The following is a 14,938-nucleotide window of genomic DNA, read 5'->3' as shown; positions in this document are numbered from 1 at the left end:
GAAGAGTCTCACTTCCAGTTCAGTCAAGCTGAATTTGGCTCTTGAGGATTACAGTGCTGTACTGGAAATGACAAGAGTGCAGTGTCACAAAAAGTGCATGCAAATGGCATAAAGTGGAAGCAAATAGTGATACGCCGGTGTCAGCTGTCAAAATAAAAGTGAAAGACTTGATGCCTCACAATAACATCTAGAGTCACTGAGACTCGGAAGGAATGAGACTCATTTCCCTGTGCTGGTAATGGGCCAGCTGCCAAAAAAAACAAAACAGTCTTATCTGAGAAGAATACTGACTTCGAGCCTTTTGTCTATTAACAATGCAGGTGATGGTACAGCTATCTTTATCATTTACACACTGTGCTTCCCTATCATTACCACTTGATGTTATTGTAAATCTTCCTGGATTAGAGTGAGGGATGGGTGTCTCACGTTAGCCAGTGTGTATCAGATTAATGTCTACATTGAAAAGACATCTGTATATCACAGTGGTAATCAATGGTAATACATGATAAATGAAGGGATGTGTCTTGTTATCTGCGATGATGATGGGTTGAAGACTTGCCTGATGCCTCAGTGAGTGACATGACGCTATACCATGTCTTATCATTATGTTCTAGTCATTTTGTCTGCACCATTTTTTGTAATAGCTGAGGACATTTTGCCTCGATTAGCTGCAGGGGGCTTTGGAACTGTCCATGATAAAACAACCTATCGGATCACCGAAGGAACATCCTACCTTATTTGTCCGAGAGTCAGAAACGGCTGTGTGTTATCTCAGACTGGTTTGGAGACAGTATAAGGTTTGTCGATAGAAGCTATTACATCCTAATCCTCAGATTCAAAAGCAGTGGGTGAGTGGTCACCATTCATCTGCTTGTAAAAGCAGTGACAATACTCGCCGCTTTTTCAGTAAAATTGCAGTAAGCCGGGGGATAATTTATGTGGCAAGTTCATCACTTTCACATAGAAATAATAAGAGTTGGATTACTTTTAGCCATTCGAGATATCATGAGTCTAGAACGACTGTTGAATAAGGGATAGAGGGATAAATTGATAAAGAACAAGGAGAGTGTTGCTATTCATAAGGCCAGCTCCTGTAGAGTCTGCAAAGATGATTGGGTAAGATATAGCAAGATGTCTACTTTTTAAAAGTTTGAAATTATTCTCAGATATAAAGCTTCACAATATATGAGAAAAGCTGAAAGAACAGCACATCAGGAGATGTGTGGCAAATCTGTCTACAGAATAGAGACTTCCTTAGTTAAAAAGTCCTAGGAAGTGACAATGAGCAGTTCCCCACCCCTGCAGAGAGCTCGTATCACTGAAGCAACAGAGGGAGTAAATCTTAAAAACCCTTGTCTTTAAGGTGTAGAGAGTGGAAGCAGCAGTCAGAGTCTGGCATCTCTGAGCAGAGAATTAGGTGTATTACATCCCACCCCAGCCAGCCACACATGTGTTGGCTATTAGAACTACAACCTTCACCAAGGCCCAGAATGCCCATTTGATGCTCACTTAACATTTCTTGAAAAAAAAAAAGAAGCTTTTGTGTCAATGGCCAGGAAGGTAGCTGCACAGTTGATACATTGTTATCTCAGCCTTTCATTTCAGACAGCAGTGATAGAGACTATACAGTCTTTCCTCCTCCAAGTGATGGGAAACCTGCAGAAAGACATACTGTAGGGGTAGGGAGTCCCATACGTTATATTTCTCAGAGGCACTGCAGTGAAAGGCGGTGGTTTTCTAGTAGAAACCGAGGTGAGTAGCCTACTCAGAAGTTGGAAGTACCACAGTAAAAAAAAAGAAAGAAGGCAGGCATCAAGAAGGTAAGGCGACTTTCACGAAAACCTTATAAATCCAATTTAAGTATTGCAGTGAAAAGGACAGAGTAACTCCATTGTCTTTACAAGTGTCAAGAGTCCTCCATGATATAGATTTTATTTCATCTGTGACTTCATGGTCCTTTCCCTGCACTAGGAACTTTCTCAGACATCAGCAAAGGAAACAAGTCTGCAAATCATTTTGCATCAGACCAATGGGACACCATCGAAGAGCGCTTAATGTTTTCCCAAGACGTGTGTCACAAACACACTCCAACAAACACATGAAATCTTCAGAATTGATTCAAACATTATACATCAAGAGGGTGGGAGGCTGCCTCCTCAGTATCCACCAGCCAAGTACTATAAGAGTTTAGTGGGCTCGGTGCAGTGACCTTCACCGGCTCAAGGGCGAGTGAATACTCTCCGTGGATGGAGTTGTGATCGAAGAACGTGCGATGCCTCTGTGGATCTCTCCCTTTCTCACTCAGCATCTTTCTCCTCCCTCCCTTTGACATCCGCTCTCACACACACACAAGCGCTCTGTGCTCCCTCGTGTTCTCATTCTTTCCTTTCTTTTTTTTTTTCTCTGTTAACTCCATTATAAAACACTTCATCCCCGAGCCCTACCTGATGCCCAGGGCACTCCACTCCACACTTGGAGCCAAGTGTTCTTTATTTCCTGCAAAGTGGTCAGGCTGTTACTGTCGAAAGTTTTTAATAACACGCAAAGTGCTGAACCTCGCAGTTTTATGAAAAATATTTTTGTTTGTTGACGCTGCAAATGTCTGTGTTAATTCTGCTCCTTATCATCATTTTTCATGTTACCCAATCCTGTCTCCCTAGAAATTACATTTATATCTAATTTACAAAAACAAATATGCTTTTGGTGAAACATAATGCTGTGAAGATTATGTTTTCTTTTAACATAATTAGTTAATTAATTGTTATTTATTGTATCTGAATGAATCACTGAAATGTTTTCATTTATCCACGCATGCAGTACAGTATCTGCTCAGAGCAGCTCCAGCATTATTAAGCGTTGGTTTTTTTTGTGGTAATGTTTGGGTAACAGCTGGATTTAAAGGTTAGGGAAAGATTGTGGTGTTGGTTTTATGAAGACAAAATATGACATGATGAGTTAATTAGCATTTTAACAAAACAACAGTTTTTCACACCCCTCAACCTGAGGCCTTTTGTTGCCTGAACATCCATATACGGCACACAAATACACACTACATTCATTTGTTGCAGTGAAATTTGACTTCTGCCAATCAGAAATCCTGAATCAGACAGAGAGTTATTTGCCTTGATAACTCACCATCATTTTGGACACTTTTTCTGATATTCTCCACCCACTCTCCTCTTTTTTGTCCCTACAGTGGTGGTACTCTGCTGACAGTAAGTGGGACCAACCTCGCAACCATCCGAGAACCGAAGATCAGGGCCAAGTATGGGCAAGCAGAATCTTTTCATGTGAGTATGGAAGCAACAGACACTCACCCCACAGACAGACAGGTTGACACAGCAAGCACATGCTTATATATTCATGCAGTGTATATATACAGAATTACGGATTTCTACATATAAATTCAGATATTTATGTATGTATCAGTCATACCTCTCCCATCACACACAAGTACTTCTGCAGACAACTGTGTTTGGCTCACGTCTCCTCTCTCTACAGCTACAGCCTCAGACATCTAACGCTACCTCAGGCCACACAGCTTTTCAAATGTCACCGCACCACATGAGTGTTTGTGTCACAAAAAGAGACAACATGAGAGAGACTGTGTGTGCCTGTGCGTGTGTGCATGAGAGAGTGAGAGAGAGAGAGAGGGAGGGAGTGAACAGGACCTTTTGGGGAATAAAGAAGAAAGGGGAAAAAAAATCCACGTAAAATCTAAAGTCCCACCGAAGAAGCCAAAGAGTTTCATCGGTTCTATGGATAATATTCACAAAGCACTTGGTGATTGTCACCGTGAGTTGAAGCTCTTTAGCTGTTAGGGTTAGGGAACTAAACTTCAAACAATCCTAAGGCACTTCAATCTGGAGATAAAGCTGCCGTTTATTGAGGCAAACAGCCTTCCCAATGCATTCCACACAGCCCTCCATCAAAGTGATACTTTGCACTTAAAGAACCATGCTGGTATTTTTGAATGTTGTCGCCCATTTACTCCAAATCACGAGTGCTTAACTGCCAGCCATTTTCCAAAACATGCTGTAGTGTTTTCCATTTTTCAATACATTTGTCTCGCCTCCAGACAGACCTTTGGTTTCTATTCATTTTCGGTTTCAGTATATGAGGCAACTTGCAGAGTTTTGCTCAGGATTAGCCACAGCAGACATCATCAGTCTGCCATAATAACCACTGAGCATCTTTTCTACTTCTCAAAAAACCTGCTAAGGCTTGTCAGCATCTTTTCAATTTTTTTCATTCAGTATTAACATATTTGATCAGTATCAGGTCTGAATCTCTTGTTAGGCATCTACCGTGTTTTTTTTGTTTGTTTGTTTCTTGTTGTTTTTTTTCGTTCACTAAGCTTATTTATCCTAGCTGCACGTTAACAAGGATCAATAATGAATCAGTTATTCATTAAATTCCTTTCGATAAGAAAAAATCTGTATGGTCTTAAACAGGCAAAAGCATTTGTAGGGCCTTCCAAACAGGCATATGAATTAATGCAAACATGGCCATGACATAATTTATTCATGTTCTCCAAAGAAATTATGTGAATTATTCTCAGGTACAAGGAAATGCACACAGTGCACTGCCCATTATTAACAGCTGATCATAAATTTCCATCCAATTTCCATTTTCAACAAGTTTATCAGCATCACAGTTTCACGGGGCATTGATTTACAAAAATGATGTTATTATACCCAACAGATCCATTTTAAAGAAAATTATAGCCTGGAGGTTATTCTCAGTATCTTAAAAGGACATTGTGCTACCTGTTTTATGCACAATACCCTTGTAAATATAGTCATAACAAGATTATTAGAAAGAGTAGTTACGTGCATTTTCTGTAAGTATCTCCATTCCTCATAGGACTGAAGGGTTGTTTTTTTTGTTTGTTTCCCTTCTCATCTACAGCGCTTTACCTCAGATTTGAATATGGTGGATTTACACAAAACATTAAAGGTCCCATATTTTTCACTTTTTCTGTTGATATCCAAAAGACCCATTTGTAGTTCAAGAGCAGAAAACCATCTCAATGTAGTTTGATATCACCCTGCTCTGATTGGCTGACAGAATAAAAATATAGCAGTTTTCAGGTAACCACCAAATCCCTCAAGGTTGGGTTTTGTAGTTGAAAGCAGTGGCTGCTTTGTCGTGACCTCACAAAATTACAGAAATGCTGATGGCTGGTTCTCAGGCTCAGTATCTGAATACAGACTGTGTACATTTCTCTGTGGACTGAGGCTGTGATACTTTAACAGTAACAATATACGGAACCTTAACCTGCTTTATAATCAAAGTGTAATTTACATAGTAATGTCACTGATGCCATATGGGACCTTTATCTTGTGCTTGTTTCTCTTCTCTCTCTTTCAGAACTGTACAGTGTATAACAACTCGGTCATGGTGTGCCTGGCTCCATCAGTGGCGGATTCAGAGCTCGGTTTCTCAGAGACCGGCACCGGCCCAGACGAGATCGGGTTCTACATGGACAACGTTAACGCTTTGGTCGTAGTCAATGAGACTTTCAGCTACTACCCCGACCCCGTGTTTGAACCACTGAGTCCCTCTGGAATATTGGAGCTCAAACCCACGTCGCCGCTCATTCTCAAGGTCAGAAAGGCAAAAGTGTTATTTTTGAAAACATTGTTCTGCACCTCTGTAGATTTCAGTTTAATATATCATTGCTCTGATCTGTTGTTCTTACCTTGCAAAACGCTTTGGCTTGTACTTATCTAGGGAGCTTTGTAAACACTTTTTAACATGCTCCATAATGGAGCTGTGTCCTGCCTTTAGACAGCTCACACAGGGGGACTGGGGGCTACTGACACAGGGAAATGAACATAGTGTTTTGAAAATGGTGCACATTTCAAGTGAGTTTGATGTTTTTTCAGAGTTAGATCCTTCACATGACAAGCACATGCACTGGAAATTAAAAAAATGAATTTTCCCCAATCTTAGCACTATGATGGAATCGACTGTTGGGATTTGCCAGAGTTTCTCTACATCTCTGGGAAATCTTCCAAACTGACCTGTCAGTAAGCCCCACCTCCCTTCCATTCGGGACTTATGATAAAAATAGTAAAACTAAAGCTTATGCTGATCCATGTAGAGGGCACGGAGTAGTTAGTCCTAGTCCATTTTACATTTGTGAGGCTAGCTGTCTGTAAACCTTCCTGAAAACAGACAGCTGGGTAGAGTTACTAACATCACACTAAACACTGACAGCATGCTGGACTTACTGTATGAAGTCTGGACTTATTTTCTATTAATGTAAGTCCCAAAACAAATGTACAGTAGCTTGTTGGATGATATTCATCTTGGCCTCCAGAAGAAATATTTGGTTACTTCTGATTCACATGCAGTTGGATATTATGTTAGAGCAAATAAATACACATTAACCTCAAACTCTATGAATACCTGTATTGCGCTCTGAGCCTCATGCCCATTTTGACATCAAAAATCACAGTTACAGTTGCTTAGTAACAATTTGACTCGTGTTGTTACTTTCAGTATGTAGAAGAAGATGGCGTGATAAAACTGGACAAGGTTCCCGGTCTTTTATTGTAAACAGAGCTAGAGGCTGGTATAGCTAACCATAGTGAATGAAAGAAGGTCAAACAACAAAATATATAGATGTCATTTATTATTTAAATTCATACATTTTTTACAGAGTATTGATGCCGAGCAGTCATAGAAAAAGTCTTGGGTTGTGGTAGGCACATAGTTTTTCTGCTTGACTACAACAGCCTCAAACATATTGAACCAATCTTCTATTAATAATGGCAAGGGCTACATTCACCGACACACAAACACACGCTCACTGGCATTATTGTCTCATAAGAAAGGAAAAAAAATCCACTCAAATGTGTTAGAAGGTCTCTCGGAGGAAAAAAGAAAGCATACAAATTCATAATTGAAAGCTGAAAGCAAGCGTCCACACCTTCCAAGGCCTGTTTCTGTCCTTCAGTAACTAACAGTAACTTCTTTGACTGCCGTCCTCCTCTGCAGCCTCGAGCCCTCTTAAATAACGCTGCCTCCAATTTGTGTAATTAATTTCTAGCGCTGGAAGAGCAGCGTGGCAGCACACGGGCCCAGAGTCCAGGAGATTTGGATTATATTGGTTTTCATTTTCATTAACGGTGATTGGACATAAGTATATGAAATTAATTGGCAATTTGCGAGTCGTGTGCACGTGTCATTATATTATCACACTGAAGCTCACCTGAAATATTTAGTGGAGGAGTTATTGGAGAGGCATTAATGCGGCTGTTTCGGAGGGAATATAGGTGCTATTATGAATGTGAAATAACCAGCAGATTAGTGAAAGAATTATTAAGGAGGTAAAAAACTAAAACTCTCAAGTGCACAAATCAGGCATTTTACTCCTGACACTACGTGGGGTATACAGCAAATCAAATGGTTTCACGCATTTACTTCATCTTTAATGAGGGTTTACACAATAAAGGGACAATATACTATTCATTTATTTTGGATCAATATCACATTGATGTGTTACATTAACATTGAATTCAGGGTTCAGCCTCTCTGAGTTTGTTTCTCAGATTTGCCTTGACTATCTCTCGTGTTATCACAGCGAGCGTGTGCCCGTGTTTATTTCCATGAAAAAATTTAAAACAGCGTAACCATCATAATTTATTTCTTAAATGATAATGTATTAGCAAAGAGCCTCTCAGTAATTGCCAAATCTCCTGCTTGGCTTGTTGGTGGAACAGCCTACCTCGTGGAAGCACTGATGAGATGGACAAAAATGCAATTTGGCGAGATGGGATGTGGGGGTAGTGTTTCTCTCAGATGCATGCACTGCGCTCGCCACGCAATTAATTTCTCATCTGAAGTGTCGGGTGTGTTTTCATTGAGGTGTGTTAGCGAGAGAAAAAATATTTATCTGGTCTTGGTGTTTCTTGAGTGCTTTCCTGCGCGTGTGTTTGTGCGTCTCAGGGAGCATGTCCCGGCGTGATGCCTCTCGCCTGTTGTGTGTATGTGTGGCAACAGCTCCGTGTGTGGCTGTGACTCAAGTGCGTGTGTGGCTCGAACTCTGCGTGTGTGTGTCGGTGTGTGTGTGTGTTGCGAGATGGAATGGGATGCATGTTTACAGGGTTGCAGAGCAGGGCCGGGTGGCAGCCTGCAGAGACGAAGGGATTGGAAAACGGAGTCTGTCTCTGTGTCCCACTGCTCAGCCAGCGGGAGACACGGCAGCTATCTCCTCTCTCTCCCTGTCTCGCTCTCTGACTAGCTCTTGTTTCCCAGTTATTCCTCTTTTTTCCCCCCTCCTTTCTCACTTCTGAGTGTATTCCCTACATCTTTCTTTACCTCACTCCATAATCTGTTCTCCGCTCTCTCCACTCGTCGCTCTCCTGATGTTTTCTTGACATGTTTCCTCTCTTGTTTTCTTTGTATTCATCTTTCCCCCTGTTGCTTTTTGTTTTCTTGCTTTTACTTGGTTTCCCTATTTTCACACCACTAGCCCCCCCTCCCTCGCCCGTCCCCTCTTCCATCACAGACAAAGTGTGTGTCAAATTGGGCTTGATATTGAAATGAAAAACCGGCACTGAAATTGACAAATGTTAGAATTTACACACCTCCTGTACGTCTCTTACGTGTGGAATTCAGTTTTTGTGGACAGCGGGAAAAAACCAGCAGCACTGGTCTATGTGGTTGGTTGAGGGTGTTAGTGTTTTCCTGCATGAGTGCCCTTTTATCTCCCTCTTTTTCATCTTTCTCCCTCTTTCTGTCTTCAACATAGAACATAATAAACCACAATCAGATGCACAAAGGCAGCACATCACTGAGTCTACAGTTACAGCTTGTTGTCTACAAAAAGACCAACAGACAATTGATCTCACTGACAAAAGCTGTGTTTGTATCGTATTCCTCTGCTGTGCCATAGAGCAACATACAGTAGTTGTTGTCCAGAGCTGTTACGATCACGTGTGAGTTGAATAGTCACGGTGTATTCAGTTATGTACGGGACATACACTGCCCATCCAAAGAACACAGTCTCCACCTGGATTTATCTAAGCTAATAGGTAAGAGCCTCCCATTGGATAATTCCTGCATGGATGATTATGTTTCAGCTATCAACAACTTATTTTTAACCCTAACTGATTCAGTCAAAATTTTCTTCAACTACCATGTCTGAAGACACATCCTGTGGTCATGGAATATATGTTTATCTGTTTGAGAAGGGTCAAATTATTGGCATGCATCAAGCAAGTAAAACATCTAAGGAGATTACTGAGCCCATTTAAACTGGGTTAAGAACTGTCCAATGCATTATTAAAAACTGGAAGAAATGTGGTCCAATGAGACCACAGAGTCCAGACCTTAACCCCATTGAGAATCTTTGAAAAATTAATTAAACTCTGGACGCAAATAACTGTTGTGACATTGCAGAAGCTTATCAAAACGATGCCACAGCAAATGTGTGCTGTAATCAAAGCTAAAGGCAGTCTAACGAAATATTAGAGTGTGTGACCTTTTTTTGGATGGGCAGTGTACATTGTCCTGCCTTGCCAGGTGAGTATTCATCTGCAGCTGTATTGTCCCCAATCAACTGTTTGACTTCTCAAGGTCTGGTAAAACTATACTGTAGTACCTGTCTGGTTTAGGATATGTCTGACACTTTTTTAATGAATAATTGAATACTAGTGCCATTTTTTAAAGAGTAACAGTCGAGTAGTTTTCACACACTTTGTCCCACGTGCTGTATAAAAGACTTCAAAATCTGTATTCATCCACTGCTGAAATTAGTCACCAACAAAGGAACTATTTACTCCTTTGTGAGTAACTGTGGCTAAAAACTATAGTGCCCACCTCCTCATGGGAATAATGGAAATAAATGGCTCCATCTTTTAAAGACTTGTGTTGTCTGGTGAATTTGTTGACACTGACAGTAATGGCATTTTTGCATTAATACTGAGCAGTTTTATTGTTTATGTCTCTTCTCTTTACACCTTTACAGACAAAAGAATCAAGTCAATAGAGGAAAACTATTAGAGTCATATTGAATAACTTTATTGTTTACCTGTAACAGTCAATTCATAAATAAAACGTATTGATGGTGTCTCACTCCATTTCTTACTCAAAAGACTCGAAAACAATCTTTGTCCATGTGAAAATATTCTTGAGCTGAAGGCCTCTCATGTCTCACATCTTCTCTTTCTGTTTTTCTTTCTTGTTTGTGTGTGTTTGTGCGTTTAGGGTCGTAACTTGATCCCAGCAGCTCCGGGTAACAGTCGCCTCAACTACACGGTGCTGATTGGAGAAACTCCCTGCGTCCTCACCCTGTCTGAGAGCCAGCTGCTGTGTGAATGGCCCAACCTCACCGGACAACACAAAGTCACGGTCAGACCATCGCTCTGTGTTCCCTTACCTCTTTATCTCTGTCTCCATGGTGACTCTTTGACCTGTCGTGACTTTGACTTTACTTAAATGTTGCACTTTTCTGTCCTGTTTTGTCCCCTTGTGCACTGAACTGATTATCTCAAAGTGTATTCGCTCGACATTTCTGGTCGAGGCTTTTTTCATAATATAATTTCTTATCTTTTTTTTATTTATGAAAGTACAGGGTCAGTTTTCTGTTTGCAGGATTTATTTAAAAGGCAATTTACAAAAGAACAAAGAAAAAGTACCACCTGGTATCTCCACACTGACCCAGTAGATGATGTTTATGAATATGAAAACATTCCAGCCTGACAATCTCAGCCCCATAATGTCACTCTAACCTTGATGGTGAGTTATGTGAATTACCCCTCATGTCTTTTCAAAACCATTTCCTCTGACAGATCTAGGATATGCTCCATTGAGCTTTCACATCGAGGCTGCTGTTAAATATGTAACGCTTAATTAACATGTTGATCTTCATTGGCCTTCAGCTAGCCTGTTGCTCAAAACAGGGAAGGGGAAGTGTAGTATGATTGAACATTTAAAGTACAAAAAACACAAGTTGTCAGTGCTGTTAATGTTGAAGCCATTAAGTGTCACAACCCACAGGGGAAATGATTCATTTGTTCACATTATATACTCGCCATGACCTGAGCGAACCTTTAGCCGTGACTGCAGATGTAAAGCCGTGCCTCTTTCCATCCGCTGAAGCGTATCCGCACTAACAGCTGTGCAGGCGTCAGCACTTCTCTTCTGCAGGTGCTGCTGCTTTTGGATTTGAGAGGTTTTTTCAAGTCCCTCAGTGCCATCTCCATTTTTCATGTATTTTTATTAGTTTCCCTTTACTCTGAAGGTGTAGACATTTAATAGTGCACAGAGCACTCCGTGCCCATCCAATCCTTCACCCACAATCAGGCTTAATCAAAGATACACTCGTCTCCACTGCCCCATGCTCATCTCCTCTTCCGTCCACTTAGCCCAACATTACACCCCGTACTTTCTCACACTCAAAAATCAATGCTCAGTCTGAGACTGCAAACAGAGAACAGAAGACTCAACTATAGATGTTTGATTTAGATCGTCCACACCAAATGAAGCAGCTTAAGGTTCCTTAAACATAAGTAATGTAAATGGCTCTTTGAGCATCGGCACGATTGTGTAAGTCATGTAGCAGGCACTGACTGAGCACACACATGAAGTGAGTTGTTCCTATGTTAAGTGCACCACACTCTCAACATCTGAACACAGCTAATTCTCCAGAAAAGCAGCAGTTTTATCACATTATTTGCTCATGAGGATCGACACACATCAATGCTACTGTGCAACTTTTGTCAGTCTGGCGCTCACTGGGATACAGTACATCACAAGAACTCTTTTAATACATCCCAGGTTGCGATGTGTGTTATTGGTGTCATTAAATCATGCAACACTGCGCAACGGGTGAAGAACGACTCAGCTTGTGGTGATGAATGGCAACAACAAGCACCTGATCAGGATCTTTGTACAGGCCAAGACACAGAAATGACTCAAGCTCTAATTCAGTTAACAGTCATGTTGCTTTTCTCAATTAATCTGTCAGTGACCTTTTGATGGTTGAGTCTATAAAATGTCAGGTTATGATGACTTCTTCAGATTTATTTTATTTACACAGAATTCCCAAGTCCAAAGATGTTTCTTTTTTAAATAATAATCAGTAGATTATCAGAACTGTTGTTGATTAACTGTCAATTTATCAGATCAAATACACACGCTTGAACATAATGGTGTTAAAATTAAGTTCACATGCAGTCTACATAAGCAGTGGATTGTGGGTAGACAGGGAATGTGCTGCTGTCAAGACTGTTATTAATTTTTTTCAGCAGTTTGCAAAATACCCAACGCAATAAATATTTTTATTTTCCCCTATTTCTGTCTTAGAGTGCATGTTTAAATTGCCCCCAGGCACCCACCTCCTCCTCCTACAGGCACTCAGCTTCTGTCACCTTTTTAAATCCTCTCCCCTGAACCAAGTAGTGGTAATAGCTCCACACTGTGTCAAATAAAGGCAAAAGGATAAACTTTACTGCTGCCTCTTGTGACTAAGCAGGCACCTTGCTTGTGCCAATAAGGCAAGTCGTTTTTTTTTTTTTTCTTTTTGTTTTTTCAGCAAAGCTTCATATACAGTGCCTACACCACATAACTAATTAATAATAGGATATGTGATCCTGCAAGCTAGAAACATATTATTCATAAGAGTAGAAAATGAGCCATAACTGAAAGTGCACAAACGGAGAGGTAAATTATGTATGCCATACTGCGCGAGAGATAAGAAAACTGTACGAGTGTACACTTTTGCTACAGTTTATGTCCATGACAAGGCACTGTCAACAGCAGAGCTCTGTCCTACAGTTATGCAGAGACATAAAAGGTGGTATTAAGAATAGAATTGTTCTTCAGGATGCCACCGATATGCAGACACTAAGCTTGTCTCTAAGCTTTAATCCAGGAACCTTGTTCACTGTATAAACTCTCTCTGATGTGCAAATTTTGTCCAACTCTCAGCAAATCCAAGCGAAAGCATCATCGCATCACCAGTGAGTTACACTTCCTGTTTTCTACAGTATGTGAAGTGTCACAAGCTGCAACATAGTCTTTCACCAGCACCCACGGTGTGAACGCTGTTGATGTCATTCTCATTTCTTCTCGTTTCATTTCACAAAGAGAAAAAAACACAATGCAGCAGGAAATAGTTCAGGGGAAAAAAGTAAAGGAACGAACTCACAAGTGCGTCCGTCCTGCGGCAACTCTTCAGCTTCACTTGTCCAGACTGTTGTGCTGTCAACAGACGGCAGACTGAAAACCCTGATCCGCTCTGACTGGAGCAGACTTTCAAAATCGCCACGCAGCTCCTGGAGCATCTGTGTTGAGGAAGGTCAGACCTCAACCAGGCGACGCAGCACTCACTCTGAATATATTTAGATGTTTGTCTGAATTTCCCACCAGTGCGCACACTTCCCCCAAAACCCCCCGATACTCCTGCCCCTTTTAAACTTATCGCCAGTGTCCTTTCACAGTCATTTCACTGTATCTTTATGACATTTACTCCCCACTAGCTACAGCCAATATACCTAGAAAGCCACTGACAGTGCATCCATGTAATTCAATATGATAGCTCTCAACGGATACAGCTCCAGCTCCAAGGTGGAACTCTCTTGATTCTTTTTTTTTTCTTTTTTTACTCTCCCCTTTCTCTTTTTTTTGAATGAAATGTCATGTTGAATATCGGAGCGATGCGATGTGTTGGCGGGGGTGGTGGAGTTAGTCCTTCGCCTGACAATAGCCGAAGAAAAAATAGAGCTGTCTGTTCTTATCTCTTCTACTGTGTATGTGTTTATGTGTGTGTGTGTGTGTGTGTGTGTGTGTGTGTGTGTGTGCGCGTGCACGTTTGTGCCTCGATTTTCGAGTGTGCTCATATGTTTGTGCTTATGCGCACATCTTTGTCTGCAGAGCTGCAGAGAAGGACACAGCTGTGGCACAATAATATTCCCCATGTAGAATGACCTACATACAGGGTACCCCGATGGGTGTCCAGACATACTGGGCTGTGTGTGCGTGCGTGTGTACACGTGTGTGCGTGCATGGGTGTACAGTAAAAAGTGTTGAGCGTGTATGTCACTGTGCCTTTGTGTGTCCCCTCAGATGCTCAGCTGTGTGTTGGCAGCTGTGCGCCTCCCTTGAGTTTTCGAAGAAACTTGTTTGTTGTTTTGGCCTTCAGCTTTTTAAGTTCCTCCGTCAGTCCTTCAGTCTGTCAGGAGAATAAAAATAGAAAAATGCCCAGAAAATGTGTCACTAACTTAATATTGCTCCTCATACACTTGCGCTGCGCTCAAGTCATCAGAGGATATGTTTCCCTCTGGTTAATTGTACCAGATATACCAGTGACCTCTGATTAGATAATGAGGCTAAGAAAGAAACTACGTAGCTCATTAGTTCACAAAGCTAAACTCTTCCTTGATGGATTTTGTATTGAAAGCTGCCTGCACACCCATGACCCAGGAAATCCCTCCACTATCAGAGAAAATGCTGGGTTTTTTTGCGATTTTCCACAAAACAAACAAGTTGAAGTCTCATTAATATTTAGATAGAAGTACCTTGCAGCATTTTGTTTCATGTGGAAACATGTTAATCAGCCATAGGGAGCCACGGTGTCAGTGCCACCTTCAGATGTATATCTCCTGGCTTTTTTCCTCTTCTCACTGCTCACATTTGACCTGTCACAGAAGAGCACAGATTGTACCGATAACATTATTGAAGTCTCTGTTATATTCAGCAGAGCCATCATTAATGAGACACTTGTTCTGTAAGCCGTGGCAGCGTGACAGTGAGCCGGCACGAGCAGTAGCAGGACCCTGAAACTGAAGCAGCTGAATGGAATTAAGCCATCATTAATGCAGATACTTACACCGGGGCTTTTCTGCTGTGACATGTCAGAATGTCCCGTGAGAAAAAGTGTGAGATAAAACCTCCTCCCATACTACGCACTGTAACACTAGCA

The 14,938-nt window shown here is 41.2% G+C and overlaps 1 protein-coding gene across 2 annotated transcripts in view; it reads left to right on the top strand.

The window, feature by feature from the left end:
- Nucleotides 1–14,938, top strand: part of LOC146984216 (plexin-A1-like) — a 269,653-nt gene that overhangs the window by 220,221 nt on the left and 34,494 nt on the right. For both annotated transcript variants that reach the window (XM_085781169.1, XM_085781168.1), the window contains exons 17-19: nucleotides 3,197–3,290; nucleotides 5,374–5,610; nucleotides 10,222–10,365. In XM_085781169.1, coding sequence (XP_085637295.1) covers nucleotides 3,197–3,290; nucleotides 5,374–5,610; nucleotides 10,222–10,365 — 475 coding nt within the window. The remainder of the gene's footprint in view (nucleotides 1–3,196; nucleotides 3,291–5,373; nucleotides 5,611–10,221; nucleotides 10,366–14,938) is intronic.

The sequence above is a fragment of the Trachurus japonicus genome, chromosome 7, assembly GCF_045865225.1.
Source record: "Trachurus japonicus isolate A0001 chromosome 7, Traja_1.0".
NCBI classification, from domain to species: Eukaryota; Metazoa; Chordata; class Actinopteri; order Carangiformes; family Carangidae; genus Trachurus; species Trachurus japonicus.
This window is presented reverse-complemented; position numbering and strand designations above follow the sequence as displayed.